We start from the raw sequence: 15,906 nt of genomic DNA, 5'->3' as shown, positions 1-15,906 counted from the left end.
GAATGATGTAAGCTGCCTTGAGCCCTTTGTAGGAAAAGGCAGGATATAAATCGGAAAATCAGAAATCGGAAGTCTTTAGCATGATAGTAAACTAAGTGTCTGCTCTATATTTGTTAGTTATTTCAGCTTTCTGTGCTGCTTCTTCATGTATTTATCTTAATAGATGTGGCAAGTCCCAGGTGTGGATTACTAGTTGAATGTGAATTCAGATGTTACTGTGATATAAAGGCTTAAGAGGTTACTGAGGGAAATTTTAGAGATAGGAGCAGGGATGTTTTGAAAGTTTTATGTGACCACTGAATTAAAATTCTAGTAACTGGAACAGAAAATTGTGGATGGAACACTTAGAAAAATTCACTTAGGTGAATTAAAAGGCTGGGAGAAGGAACAGAAAACAAATAATGATCTAGAGTTGAATATAGGTGTACCAGATTGTTTTACTACTGTTCCAATCATACATACACAGGCCTAGGAAGTAGCAAAACAGATTTTTGTTAGTGAAATAGAATGGCTAGAATCTTGAAGAGGTATGACTGTAGTATAATATTGATGCTTGTTGCAGGCCCTACTTCTACAAAGGTGATACCTTGATAAAAGGAAAAAAAGGGGGGGATCTAAATGTTACCCCTCCCCCAAAGCTGTTTTGACTAAAAGCCCCATCCATTTTTCTTACCTAAGACATCCCTGATTTTTCCCTTTCTTGTCTTATAAATAGTAATTATTGCCAACCCAAGAAAGAGTAGAATAAATATGCAGAATTTAGTCCATGTTAAGCTGCAAGTTTGCAGCAGGCTTTGGGGGGAGATTCTGAACGACTGGGGAATGGGTAACCTGAAAGCCAATCCACATAAAGTCTCGGTGGTTGATTGGGCTAAATTAACGGCGGGCACTCCCACCACCTCGCAGAACCGTACCGAAGTTTAATAAGCGAAGACCACCTGCCGCACCGGTTGCGCCCCTGCCGGTGGCTGCGGCTCTGCCTCCCGCCCCCGCTCTCCCTCGCACCGCTTCTCCTCTCTCGCGAGACCCTCGTAGGAATGAGGGGGCTGCTCTCGCGATGCTTCCTGGGAAAGGTTGGCGGTTGTCTGAGGGATGAGGGCGAAGGGAGGCCGAAGCCGAGCGGGAGAGCGACGCGGGCGCAGGGGCCGCCGCTTGGCGGGGTTGTGAGAGGCTGGGCGCCCGCCCGGAACCATGGAGACGCCTCTTCAGCGGGAATCGCCGCGTCGGGGGCCAGAGACCCCTCCGCAGTCCCCGGGGCCGCCCCCTCCGCCGCCGCCGCCCCCGCCGCCGCCGCCGCCACCCACCAGCCTGGGACTGCCGGCGGGCAAACAACAGCGGGAGGAGAAAAGAGCGGCGCTGAGTAAAGTGAGAAGCCGGCAGGGCGGGCGGAGGAAGGGGAGGAAGGGCTCTCCCCCAGCACCAGGGACAGCGCAAGAGAGGGAGCGGGGAGGGAGGCCGCGCCCGTCTGCGGAAAGGTAAGGAGCGGGCGGAAGGAGGCGACGGGCGCCCTCTCCTCACACGTGCCGAGAGGAAAGGGGTGCGGAAAGATCTCGGCTCGGCGTCCGCAGGCGCTGCGGCTCCGGAGCGCTGGCCTTCAACTTCAGGACCCTGGTCAGCGACACGGGCTGCCTCAGCCGGAAGCTGCAAGACGAGCGTTACCACCCCCCAGAACCTCAAAGGGGGTGGGAGTCCAGCAGAGGAATAATCTCGGAAAGGATTGTTCTGTGGAGGAGGTGCTGTGAAGGGTGTTGTCACCAAGAACCCGTGTTTTGAGACCAGATCGGGCTAACTCATTTGGCCTTTAATAAGAGGTTTTTTTTTTTTTTGCAGAGGGGGAGGCATGGTAGATAAACTTGATGATTTTTTCGGTGGTATTGTAGGCACTAGAATGGAGTGTTCTGTGCTCTCTGTTTTACCTGTGATACTTTGCAGGTGGTTATACGTCGCCTACCTCCTAGCTTTACCAAGGAACAGCTGGAGGAACAACTCCATCCACTTCCTGCTCATGATTATTTTGAATTTTGTACCTCTGATCCCAGGTGAGAACTTGCTTCATATCTCTATATGGCAGAGGAGGCGTTTTTTTTTTTTTGTATTTGCATGATGTCACACTTACCACCAACAATCACAAAGGACATTTTCAGTACAAAGAGAATTATAAAAGCATTTTGTCATACAGGACTGACAAACACAATATTAAAGCATTTTGGAAAGATGAATATTTTTGACTATTGTCATTTTCTTTGTGTTGCTGCGATGCATGCTACAGATGTGATTTATTTCTCACATTGAATTTTGAGAGTATGTTGCATTTCAAGAAGAGGAACTGGAATCTATATGTTACAGTTATTAACCTGACACTTTAGGCTCTTGTGTTTGCAGTCATTTAGGGCTACTTTACACAAGATGGCTTTAATATTGTGTGAAGATTAAATGAGAGGTTTCCGTGGCACAGAGTTTTCTCTGTAGTTGTACTGGCTTCCAGTTTTGACAGCAAATATATTCATCTATAGCTAATCTCACATATACTTGAGAGGAGGAAGAGTAGCAGTGATAGAACACTTAATCTTATCAATAATGCTCTTCTATGTTTATTAGTAAACATTTTTTCTAATCTCAAAGCAGTTTACACAGAAAATGAAATATTTAAAATTTTAAAAAATTCATGCCTATTAAAAGCTGATATAGATCCTATTATCCTCTTGCCTTCCTCCATGGTATATAAATCCTCCAGGAAGGAGGGAGCAATGGGATGTTCTAGCTGGGCATCAGGCTTTTGGGACTTTTCAGGTGTTGATGGGATGAGCTCCTAAGCCAGGGTGCCTCCTCTTTTGTCTTCCTCTTATGGTTCACTTTTCTGTGTATTGTCATCCTGAATCTCTTCCTTGCCCATGCGTATCTGGAATGAAATATTCTAGTTTGGGAGAAAGAGCAAAAACCAACAAGAAACCCCAAACCTACTAGTTTAGTAAGGATGTGAAGCTGCTGTAGGCTTGCACTATCACAATTATTGTTATAGTATGGAATTGTCCATACTAACAACATATCTCGTTATCTCCATATCTTTTGTTGTATTACCATGGAGGATATCAGAACCTCACAGGTTGTGAGAGGTAGTATTGATCATGGGTCCTCAAACTACGGCCCAGAGGACGGATCTGACCCGCACCGCCATTCCCCGCCCCTGCGCGCGCTTGCTGCATGGGCAGGGAGGAGGTGGCTTGCTTGCTCGGAGACGGTCTCTGAGTGAGCAAGCCACCGCCACCTGCCTCCTGTACGTGCGCGCTTGCTGCTGCCTTGTGGGCAGGGAGGTGGTGGCTCACTCGCTCAGAAATGGTTTTGGACTCACTGGGAGATCTCTGAGTGAGCGAGCCACCACCACATGTGCCCGATGCTGCCTTGTGCTCACCCAACGGCACCTCGTCGGCCCGTGCCCCCAAGCACCCCCACCTCACCGGCCCGCAATGGTCACCGCAGCCTTTCAACTGGCCCCCTGTTCAGAAAGTTTGAAGACCCTTGATGTTGATAATTAAGTATGAAATTTTTACTTGCTTGCTTCATTCTTTCACACACTATACTCCACAATCACTTCTACCCACTGTACTCATGGAAAACTAGGTGCGGAAGAACTGTACAATTTCAGTAGAACATTGTCTTCCTCACCATTCTTCCCCTATGCCTGATGCACTACAGTTCTTGGCAATAAGGCCACCCACTGTTCTATAGGCTTTTTGTGTTCAAGTTGCCAGACACAGGAGAAGCAGAACCTTAATAGCTAGTAGAGAACATTGGATCCTTGAAAGAGGGCTTTGCTTGAAAGATGGGCAGGTTGAATTGCAGCACACTTTGACAACACTGGGTGAGTGGAGAAATATTCTGGACTAAGCCATTTTACACCCTGTTTTGCATGCATGCAGCACTGAAGCCAATGGCTACTAAGAATTCATTACCTAATTAATTTCTATTTTCACTATCATTTCATTTGATGTGTAAATATAATGCTTGTCTTCTCTGGGAATATTTATAGGTAAATATAAATAACAGAAAATATTTGTTGTTTTTGCAGTCTTTATCCTCATGTCTACTCAAGAGCATATATTAATTTTAGAAATCCTGATGACATCCTCCTTTTTAGAGATCGCTTTGATGGCTATGTCTTCATTGACAATAAAGGTAATTCATTTATCACTATGGTCAAGATTCAAGGATACAACTAATTTTATGCATGCAAAAGGATTGCTGAGTTTGTGCTGCTGAAACATCAAAAGCCTTGAGATAGGTTCATCTCTTTTATGAATCATATTTCTGTGTGTTCCAGACAATATTTGCATCTCTTTTCAGTATGATAAACTGCATTTGGCTTCATTGCTGATCGTGAAGTATTCTCTCATGGCCAGAATTCTACCCAAAGTTATCCTTGTCAAAGGTTTATGCAAATTCATTTCCAGTGTTTAAATCCTCTGCTCTTTTTCTGAAATAGACATTGAGAGGTCTGCATTCCACAGAGAAAATGTCCTACTTTGAAAGCAGGTGAAGTTTTCAAATAAAATTAGGAAATATATATTTGCATAGAAGTTAATGTCTGTGCAGTGAAAGTTTACCAAGATATTTATTAACAAATATATGCCTAATTCCTAAGTGTGAATATTATCAGGTGAGTTTCAAGAAACTGAATAACTACAATTGTATGCATGTCTTCTTAGATATAAGACCCTTTGAATTCAGAGGGGCTTAACTCCCAGGTAAGTAGGTATGGAATTGTAGCTACAATCACTTTAAAAAGAAGTACAGCTGTAGCATGCAGTATTTTTTTCAGCCTTCTGCATTGGTATCTTTGTTAGTATCTTTGTTGATACATAGCTTTCCCATATTTAAAATAATATAAATGAAAGGCCTTATGATGCAACTATTTATATTGGCTGCAGTCCATGAATGTGGCCAGGGATGTGGATTTCCATGAACAGCAACAGACATATTGAGCCAGAGCAGTGGTGTTTGATGAAAATTTAACCAGATTTACTGGATCAAGGCAGTCTAACCTTAGGCTACAGTCCTATACCCACTTACGTGGATGCAAGCCTCACTGAACTCAGTGGTACTTACATGGATAGGAGCCACCCAGAGAGATTTGGCTTTTGCACGCAAAATATTAAATATTTAATTAAAGAAACACTGCATTGTTAGGTAGTGCAAAATAAAATTATGTATTTTAATTCTGATATTTGTATTCAAGAGTACCTAGGATCAAGGCCTCTTCAAAAAGGGGATATTATTTGCCTTTAATCATTGCTTTCTTTTACAATTTTTACAAGGTTTAGAATACCCTGCTGTTGTTGAATTTGCACCGTTCCAAAAGATTTCTAAAAAGAAGCTGAAGAAGAAAGATGCAAAAGCTGGAAGCATAGAAGATGGTAAATTCATTTTCTTGACAGAAACATTTGCCTAATCTACTGTGGCTAAGTCCCAATGTGCAGTTATTTACTTCCTTTTCAATTGCTTTCCTTTCACAGATCCAGAATACAGAAAATTTTTAGAAACTTACTGTGCTGAGGAAGAAAAAATATGTGCCAACCCTGAAATCCTGCTAGGAGAAATTGAGGCAAAAACAAGGGAACTCATTGGTCTGTTAAGCTGATTTTCCCCCTCCATAAATGAAAGTTATGAAATTCTATTATATTTCAGTTCTCCTGCTTGTTAGGCAACTTGGAGTTGTTACATTAAATTGTGGTTATTCCTAGCACAATTGTAGAAGTTCCTAGAAGTACATAAAATGTTTTCCTCTATCCCATGCCATTTCATTACGTTACCTATTCTCCTACAATAAAGAGGAGGTATTCTGCGGTGTTTCAGCACTGGCTCCCATTTGTGTTGTTACGAAAATTTGAAGTTTCACTAAAAAGACATGGCAGTGAACTGAACTAAAAGGGAGAAAATTAATACAGCATGCTCAAAGAAAGAATGGAGAAGGGGTCAAAAAGATCCCGGCATAATGAAAGACAATGCTACTTTATCTAGGTTTAGCAATTAATATAAAGAAGTTTTAATTATTCAGTATTGCCTTTGCTGCTGCTGCTACTATCATTATAGCTACTGCAACTATTCTTATTTCTTGGAAGAAAACCCAGGCTGATTATTAGAAGCTTATGTATTTCTGAAAAAAACACACATAGCCAATATTAATAATCTCCTTTGTTAATGTAGTACAATCTAATTTTACTGAAATTGTTTTTAGAAATTGTAATTTTTTGGACGATCAAGTAATGAATAATTTGAAGTACTATAAAATGTCAAATGACATGTAATACAATCAAAAAATAACAAGGAGTTTTTCTTATGTTGTGGTCCTATTTATGTACCTATAAGAGGGCAGATTTGAGGGCAGATTTGTGAATTACAGGAATGGAACATTAGTAATTCTTTAGTGATGTCTATAAGAAGACAACACATGAGTGACCAAATTATGGGGTTTCTTTCCATGTCAGCCTGTCCTGTCACTGAAGGTTAACTGTGCAAGAGTTACACCATTCAACAGGGCCACATGGCCTGGTTGACTACATGCAACTAACCTGACCAGATGCAGCTGGTTTCCTTGCTGCTTCAGTAATGTTTGAATAAAGTTCTCATATATTAGGGAGGATAATTTTGATATTCATTTACAACTTAACTTACGTTTTGAACCACAATCCAACACAGTACATTGAGAAGTATAATTAAGGTTTAGGCTAACTATGGGCTGTACAGAACTAAAGATAAGAGAACTGGTGTTTCTTACCAGTTGAGAACTAGAGATAAGATGAGGATACCCTTGGTTTAAGTTTCAGTCAGCTGTGGATCCACTGGGTGGCATTAGGTAGACATGATTTCTCACCCCATTGCTATATAATTTCGGATAACAACATACTATCTCATATTGTTATATGGATATGAGAAATTATATGTGAAACAATTTTTGCAATTAGCAAAAAGCTATATAAATACTAAATATTATTGGTTTAACCAGCAGTGGCTAAAGTGAAAACATCTATGAATCAGTGCTTCACAGAAGCTGTTCTGCAGAAGCTGTCTTTTTTATGGCTCCTTGTCTTTCGAAAGGAACAAATGTTCCTGCTAAAACTAACATTATAAACAAAAAATGTATAGAGATAGAAATTACAAAATAACTCCATGGTCACTCACCATGGTTGCCATGTGTTGACTATGATATAGCCTGTTTTCCTTTGCCTACTTTCTGAGTCTGTTCTGCCAAGTTTTAAAAAAGATAGCACAAACTATCTGCATTGTTTCAGTGAATTTATTGTTATCTAGTTATTACTTATTTTACATAAATCTGCAAGAATTTGCATTTCACTTATTATAGATGGCAACAAATTTTTAAATAATCTGAGAAGGTTGCAAGTAAATTATTACTAGTCAGGTAGAAGTTGAAAGAAAAATATTCTGCAAAGAAACATGCTTCTTCAAAATTTTGAAAAGCTGCGAGAAAAATGTTTTTTATTGAAAAATAAAATATACATTTAAGTAATCTTATATATGGGTCTAGCTTTACAGGTTCCTAGATTTCTTAACAATAACAAAATGACTTTTCTACATTTGAAATATGAGAAATACTATTTATGTCCCATTATGAAACTGTATGCATTATCATGTAGTAATTAATGTACTGAACCTTAAATAATTAAAAGCATAAAAAAACACACATGTTAGGAATGAAATACTGCATCACATTTTTTTCTATTTTAGCTAGAAGGACAACACCACTTTTGGAATATATTAAAAACAGGAAATTAGAAAAACAGGTATGATTATATTTTTGACTTAAGCTTAAATTTGTGTGTCAAATTCTTCTCAGTATTTCTACAAGTCTACATTATGCATCATTTCAATAATTTTAGAGGATCCGAGAAGAGAAAAGGGAAGAGCGAAGGAGGAGAGAATCAGAAAAGAAACGTCTTAGAGAAGATGAGAAGCGGAAGCGTAGAGAAGAGGAAAGACGTAAAAGAAAAGATGCTGAAAAGCAAAAGAAAATTTCTGAAAAAGAAATACGAATCAAGGTAACTTTGGGATAAACATATTTTAAGTTGTCTCCAGTTATTCAGTGTTTTTTTGTTTTTTATTATACATTTAAAAACCATGAACCAGACAAGGAAAATATGTAACTACATATATTTGAATAACACTTTAACAAAGGCAGACAAAGAATCAATGTATGTATCCATTAAGAAGTGGTGTCTATATGCCATCTGTTAAAATGTTATTAAGTCCTCTGCACACTGCATTATAAGAAGTGAGGAGTTATTCTTCCACTGTTGTGATTTATCCTTTATTAGTAAAAGGAACACAGAATCTCTCAGTTAATACATAGTATCTGTTTATACTATGCACTAGCTTACAGAAAATAGGCAGCTAATTTAAAAGAACATATATGTCAGTTACTATTAAAAAGTGTTCTAATAAAAATTGATCCATATTATTAACCCCTCCTAAAATGGCAACTGCTAGAAATTGTCCAAACATATGATCAAAGGAAGCACTGGTAGTATTACACCTCCAACATTTGTTCAGCACTTACAAAAGAGACATTTTGGTATCCAATAAACATGTTATAGTTCAATAAGATACAATGTGAGATCCATAACAGTTTCACAAATAGATGCTAAATTGACAATCTAGTGATTAGGCTAGATAGGATAATCCAATTGCCTGTTCCATTCTTGCTTTGGACCCTTTCTATCATTTATTCACAAAAATAAATATTTTAAAATTTATTTATATAGGTTGATATAACTTTTTAGCCTCAATAAGTATTTCCAATTATGAAAGAGATTGTGAAGCTGTAAAAACTGAAGGGCCAAATCTAGATTCTAAGAAATGCTGCAATTGATTGTTAGCTCCCAGTTTAATAAATTCAACCTGGTATGACTGAAATAATGTCGCAAAGATGTGTGGAAATCCATTGGCCAAAACTGTATTTAATATTTCAATATCTATGTTGATTACTGAAACACTGCAATAGCACAATTAGAGTCTTTTGCCAGGTGTAGGAATCACTATAATATAAGCTTATATTTAATTATGAAGAAAGGGAGCCTGATTCCAAAATATAATTATGTAGATGATGCAATTTTTTAAATAAGATCCTAGAAAAATATTTTATACCACTCAATTGGAAGTCCATCTGGACCGGTTGATTTCCCATTGTTCTTGTTAGGTAATTGCTCTCATAGTTTCCTCCAAGTACAAAGGAGCTATGAAATTAATGAGTGGAAGAGTAACATGAATGAAAAGATTATCCTGCTCTGATGTTTTGCTGACTACAATACAAATAAGAATAAACCTTTAAAAACTGCATTCATGTATCTGTGCGAGAGAGATTAGCCTATCATTTTCATCTCTAATAGTTGAAGTTACATTAAGTTGCCAAACTTTTACTAGGATGCTCAAAAGTTTCTCAATATGTTTGTCATAGATAGGTCACATCAAATTCCATTGATGTGACCTATCAATTCCATTGATTTCCATTTGATGTGGAAGGAGATAATTCAACTGAGAGGATTATAAAGATATAATTCAACTGCTATTTAACTTTCAGCAGTTCCTGACAAAACTGTGCAGTTGGGAAAACAGAAAAACGAGTTACGAGATTTCAGTAGTTTGTTGCATTAAAATTCTTGAAGTGTACGCAATAATTCAATTCTGTACAAGTATCAACAGTGCTCTTATTATTTTCAAAATATTCAAGTAGCTCAATAGAAATCTTAATTTTAAACACTTCATCATTAAAAAGAGAAACATTAAGGTACCAAAGGCTTGGAGGCTTTGACAAATCTGACATACTGCAACTCCAAGTCTACTGGGCTCTGAGATTATGAGCATTTCAACTGTGCAAACTTTTATTTGATGTAGCAAAGATTTGGGAACCAAAAACTAATCTAATCAAAAACATTTCTTATGTATTGGTGAAATAAACTGTAGTCTCTGTCACCAGGATACAAAATTCTCCAAACACCAATCAAAACAAGGTCAACCATATAGACCTGAAGTATAAGCTTCAGTACTAGATATTCCAGTCTAACACTGGGCCTATAATGTCATTAACGTCCACACTGACAATCAGATAATTATAAATAATATTACTCTAAATATGCACATGCGAAAGAAATCTTATAATTTTCAGTGAAGCCTGCCTCCAAGTCAGTGGCCTAGGGATTAGTCATCTCATTTTGGCCATGGGTGATTAGTATACAATCAGAATTCCTGTCACTCTAGTGCAATACCAGGTAGAAACACTCAATCCAGCTCCTGAGTGGACTGATCTTCTGGAGAAGGAGCTGAAATCCTTACAGATGACAGCAATTCCCTCTCCTTTCTGCATCTCCACCTAGTATTGGTGCTGCATGATGTACCAAGATGGACAAAGCTAAGGCAGAGTTAGTGACAAAATCTCCAGCCAGCTCATGCATCCAAGTCTGGGTGACACACATGAAACTGGCTCTTTAATCCATGATATCTGTGCATTATAGGTCTTTTATTATAAACCACCAGGCAGTAACAGAAAGTATTCCTCTTAAAAGAGGTGATATGTACCTTGGGAACACGCCTGAAGTCAGCTTTTTTACTTGAGGCAGGTGAGCTTGGTGACTCTTGAGTGCTTTTATTAGCTTTAGCTGATTCACCAGCTATAATAATTCCTGGATACAAATAGTCCGACTATGGTGTTCCATAGTCTGGTAACTTCCCAACTAGGCTACTGTCAAAACCTTTGTCTTTGCCCAAGTGTTTTGAATCATTTTGTCTGTTTTGTTGTGGTTTTACTGCTTAAGAAGTAAAGCAATTTTTATTATTTCAATTTACTGTTTTTAGTGTATTTTGTGGTTGTATTATCATTTTTGGCTATACTTTTTGGCTATACTTTTTCATTGTCTTGATATCTATTTGATGAAAGTAATAAATATTTTAGTTAGTAATAGGCATATAAATATTTCTTAGCTTCTTAAAAAGCCTGAGAAAGGAGATGAGCAAGCCACAGAAAAGCACAGAGAAAAAGAAAAAGCTGAAACAGAAGAGAACAAATGGGAGAAGTCACCAGGGCATGGGAGTATAAAATCTAAGCCACTGGAAGGTTCATTAAAGGAAAAGTAAGTAGCAGTTTATCTTGAATATTAAATTGCATCTTCCAGGCATTTTAAGAAATCACTTCATCACTTTCACTTAGTGTGTAGATTAGGAGTGCAACCCTTTCAGGTTGCTGCCTGCTAAATGGAGGTCTTCAATTCCAGAGGCTTCTGAAATTCCTATGGCCTACTGGGCTGCTGCCAGATGAATAAAAGTGACAGACAGTTTTCATGTGTCCACCCCTCTTTTCATTTTTCCATTAGACAGACAGTGAACCAGTCTTGTGGAGTTGTGCTGGTGCAGGTGAGGCAGATCTGCAGCTGGAAGGTCCATGGGATACAATGTACCATCTGGCTCTCCTTCCTCCATCCCCTTCAACACACCAGCATGCCCCCCTTTTCCTTCTTGCATACTCATCCAAGGCTGTAACATTGACCTTGTGAGAGGAGATCCTACAGAGCTTTCTGTGGTGGCTGAGATCAGGTTGATGATCCAACTGGAGATGTTCACCTTTGAGGTGATAGATGTGTATCTGCTGTAAGATTCTGTCATAGTCCATAGTCAGACTGATTCTGCTAGAATCCATCCTTAAAGCAATTGCGAACTTCCTCTTGTGCTTGGCCCAGTTTTGCAAAGTGAGACAAGTCAAACGGAAGTCTTCAAACACTTGTGGAATGAAGCTTTCACAACTGGCAATCTTCTTCCATGTCAGGTGTATCATCTGAAATGTCTGTTTCGGGTAGTGTGGTGAGGGGTATTGCTTGCACAGCAGTTGTGCAAAGCCCCATTCCTGCAGCAGCTGTTTTGGCTGCTGCAGGTGGAACAAAAGACGGATGCTGCTTGTAAAGCATGTGAGATTTGATTCTTGGTGAGCTCTGCACAAATGCTGGGTGTGCTCACCAGGAACCTGGACTCAGGGCTGCTGCAAAGCAGACCAGAGCCTGGAGAGTGAAAACCAGGGAATCCCATGTATTGCCACCCCCAAATGGATTCTTCAAACATCTTAATCCTTTGTATCCTATGGACTCTCAAACATTGACCTGGCTCACATGAAGTGACAGCTCAGCCTGGGTTATTGCCTGTGGTGGGTTGTTGTGACATTGAATCTGGTGTGGTTTCCAAAGGGTGGCTTAGTTTTTACAAATAAGCCATGTGGAGAATCCATGGCTAGTTGCGTGTTCAGTGTGGCATGTTGTGACATCTGATCTTGACAGGGCAAATTAATTGTGGGTTGATGGTAACAACTTAAGTGCTGCCCTGTGAGAGCAGTGATAACCCCTGCCACTCCTCAAAATCTCACTAGTGCACCACCATTATCCCTCTACCTTGTGTTCCTAAAAATCAAGAAGCCAAGAGCATTCACAGCCTTTAAAAAACATGGCAAAGGAAGCACTGAAGCAGGTGTGTTTGTATGTGAAATTGACTAAGTCATGAGGGGATAACAGTATACTTAGTTAAATAGGAGACAGCCAATCTTGAGTTTCCCTCAAGAACAAGTAACTCCAGTGGACCAAGTGCAGAAAGTACACAAACACAGAATCTAAAAAAGCTACCAGTTCTGATGTAAAGGCACCTCAGACACATTCCAGAAGCCAGTGGGAGGACAGAGGAGGGAGAGAAGCCACAGAGCTCTGATTGTCTGTCAAGTTATTGAGCCAGTAATTGACACATGATGGCTTATTCTTCGGGTGGCTTAGCATGATGTAGAAACTCACTCAATTTCTAGGGGCTATAGGGTTGTGCCCTAAAACAGCTTTCCTTGATGACTCAGTTCCCCCATCCATTCCTATAGTCTGGCACTGATATAGAGTTGGGAGCTGTAGTGCTACAATCCGTCATAGTCTTGTTCTTAATTGGGTTGCATAGTTGGCTTATACAGTTGGCTTATACAGCTGATGGAAATGCATCACTTGATTTTATGGTAACTTGCCTCCCAGCTTGTGAATAGAATTTACTGAAAAACATTGTTCCTTTTTTTAAACACAGATCACAAAATGATAGTGATAAAGAGCAAAGAGATTCAGAGAGAAGATTTCGTGAAAAAGAGCCTGAGAGGCAAAGGTATCGGTTGGAAGATGGTCGAAAGCACAGAACTCACTATGAATATGACAAGTTTGTGAGAAGGAATGAAGATGAGGTGAAGTGGGGGAAAGGATACAACCAAGATCGAGGGAAGAAAGTGAACTACAACTACAGCTTCACTGTGGACACAGTAGACAAACTGGGTAAAGAGGACAAGTGTGATGACATGGCATCCAAAAAGGAGCGCATAAGAAATAAGGTTCTTTTATTCATTTAGGATAATCTTTCATTAGTAAAATTACTTCAGGGTCACACAGGACTTGCCTTTGACATCTCAGCATTAACTTTTTAAACAGCTTGATTTTCAGTTATATGAGAACCATATTTGTTTGGCGAAAGCAGTTACATTGATAGGTACTCATATCTGTCTTTGCTGCTTATTTATATGTTTGTACTTTTTTTAAAAAAAAACATGCTTTTATCAAACACCTTTCTCGGAATTCTAGCTTTTTAAAAATTTGCTTGTTTTAAAAATCACATGACAGAATGCCTACATTCTCTGTGAGAACCTATCCTCAACAAATCCCTTCCCAAGGATCCCGATCTTTTGTCTTAGTAAACTGACTGCTAACTAAAGGGAAACACTAGTCTAAGCTGAAGTAACACTGGTACTGGCTAAGACATTAGTTGAATACTAGAACATCTAAAAAAGGTGAGGAATCTATTTTCTGATGATTTTTCAAAAGAAAACGCAGTTTAGCTGCTTTTAATGTGGATATAGTCCAGAAAAGAGGTGTTGTCCAAAAGTATCATTCTTTCACTGGATTCTGTAACTATTTAGCTGCAGCAGTGCAGAGTGTGGCTTGCATTGGCACAGATACAGCATCACTATTTGTGGGTTAGGCAACCATATTGTGCTAAGTGGCAACTGGATATGCATTTTCAAGGATGTGTAGCTTGATCTCAAGCACATTTACCCAGAAGCACACTAATATCTGTGAAGCTCATTCTCTAATAAGTTTAAATTTGCAGCTTTGGCACTGTCTATGCCCTTGTGATTGACTACATTATAGCCTTTGGGACTGCATCTAAGGGAGTTGCCTTGTTCATCACCTACATTTAGCTATTTAGGACTCTTGAAAATATGACAAGATTGAGCAGCTGTTTTTGGACCCATGCTTGTTAGCCAGGATATTATTAAATCAAGAACTGCATTGTTAAGGTCAGCTTATATATTGTTATGCTCATTTATATATTGGGAACTATGGATGGTTTTTTTCTGTTTGAAAATTATTCTGTCCATGTTTGGTTTTCATCTAGCTTTCCTAGCTGTTACAATTGATTTAAATTTGGATAGTGGTCTGTGAAACTTTCCATGGATTAGGTTGATACTGTATGCTTTCCCATCACTTTTCTGCCAAAACAGCTATCTTAATCTATCTAGAATTTTTTTAATATGCTTAAAGTATTTGGTTGCTAGGAAACAGGACTGAGGTGATAAATGTCATATCATTATAACCACATTGCCCCCTTTCTTAATGAATGTAAAATAGTTTTCCATAAAGTCCTCTTTTCTCTATTAAGTCATTTTGAGAACTCCTAAATGGGGGTAAATGGTTTTCTCAAAGCTTTAATCTTCTTTGTTTCTTCCAAAACAGGATCGACCAGCCATGCAGCTATACCAGCCAGGAGTTCGCATTCGAACACATACGGGGTCTACAAGTAGGTCCTGTGACTCTGCTGAAAAGTCTTCTGAAGAGGTTTATGGCAGAAAATATGAGGCAGACAATTCAACTGGAGGTGGTTCTGAGAAGAGTGAAGATGCAGAATAAAATAGCATGGACATAACCTTAAACATTAAGATTTAGTGTCACCAGAAGAGTCTATGTTTTCAGAACCAGCATTACCAAGAAAACTATAATGGCCTTTTCCCCTTTAGTTTTCTGGTAGTAATTTGAGCAACAGGCAACATTTGATATATTGAATGAGGAAAAAAAGGAAATGAAATGATTTACCATTCTTAGGGGTAAATTCAGGGTGCATTTATTCTGTTTTCTGCTGTGGATATGCTCTGGGCACATGAGGACAAATTTCAGTCCCACCATGCATATAGTGCATGTTTGATTGTAAGTTATAAGTGGAATAGCATATAACTGTTCTTCACTAAGATGGATTTCAGGGGCATTATTCACTGACATGTACTCAATCTAATACACACATCTGTGCATAAAGGGGCAGAATACCTTTCATATGCATAGGATGTACCTTGCCTTGAGACATGGATAGGGCATGCATATTAACAATTATGCTATATTTCAGAATGTAGAGTGTGGAAACCTCTAGTAATTCCTAGAATATTTTGAGATTTGTATACATTTCAGAAAATATTATGCCTGTTCCACTCTGTTAAATGAGAGAGAGAGAGAGTTTTCATTGAAGCATTTAAATGTGTTTATGAATTGATTAGTTACCCTTCTCTCAGCCCTGTAAGACAAGAATTGAATTATATGGAGAATAGTTATATTTACATCAGTGAGGAGAGAAATGCACAAGTAAGTACTATAGCTTGGTCTTGTCAGGAGTCAGTAGTTTAGACCCAATTTAGTAAGTGCATTACTGAATAATGAACAAGAGCAACTAATGCCATCATTTTGCTGAAACAATTCATCTTCTAATGAAGATAATGTTTAAATTACTATGTTAGAGCAATATTCCACTTGCTGCAGGATCATGGGTGGTTAAGTTATACTTGCAGAATGAGGTTCATAATTT

The 15,906-nt window shown here is 38.9% G+C and overlaps 1 protein-coding gene across 1 annotated transcript; it reads left to right on the top strand.

The window, feature by feature from the left end:
* The first annotated feature begins 1,191 nt into the window (after positions 1-1,191).
* Positions 1,192-15,477, top strand: UPF3A (UPF3A regulator of nonsense mediated mRNA decay). Its single transcript, XM_044428545.1, has 10 exons — positions 1,192-1,365; positions 1,933-2,039; positions 4,067-4,173; positions 5,313-5,411; positions 5,511-5,621; positions 7,741-7,796; positions 7,893-8,051; positions 10,987-11,135; positions 13,099-13,393; positions 14,793-15,477. The coding sequence occupies exons 1-10, from the start codon at positions 1,192-1,194 to the stop codon at positions 14,964-14,966; spliced, it is 1,431 nt and encodes a 476-aa protein (XP_044284480.1). The 3' UTR covers positions 14,967-15,477.
* The last annotated feature ends 429 nt before the right edge of the window (positions 15,478-15,906 follow it).

The sequence above is a fragment of the Varanus komodoensis genome, unplaced genomic scaffold (genome assembly GCF_004798865.1).
Source record: "Varanus komodoensis strain SLA01 unplaced genomic scaffold, ASM479886v1 scaffold2, whole genome shotgun sequence".
Lineage (NCBI taxonomy): Eukaryota > Metazoa > Chordata > Lepidosauria > Squamata > Varanidae > Varanus > Varanus komodoensis.
Note: the sequence above shows the minus strand (reverse complement) of the source record. Positions and strands in the feature narration are given on the sequence as shown.

Bases quoted from the DNA above. Each gene is read 5' to 3' on its own strand.
- UPF3A (XM_044428545.1), top strand. From the start codon at position 1,192: ATGGAGACGCCTCTTCAGCGGGAATCGCCGCGTCGGGGGCCAGAGACC. The intron at 1,366-1,932 runs GTGAGAAGCCGG...GATACTTTGCAG, and splicing joins AAAGAGCGGCGCTGAGTAAA to GTGGTTATACGTCGCCTACC. The intron at 13,394-14,792 runs GTTCTTTTATTC...CTTCCAAAACAG, and splicing joins AGGAGCGCATAAGAAATAAG to GATCGACCAGCCATGCAGCT.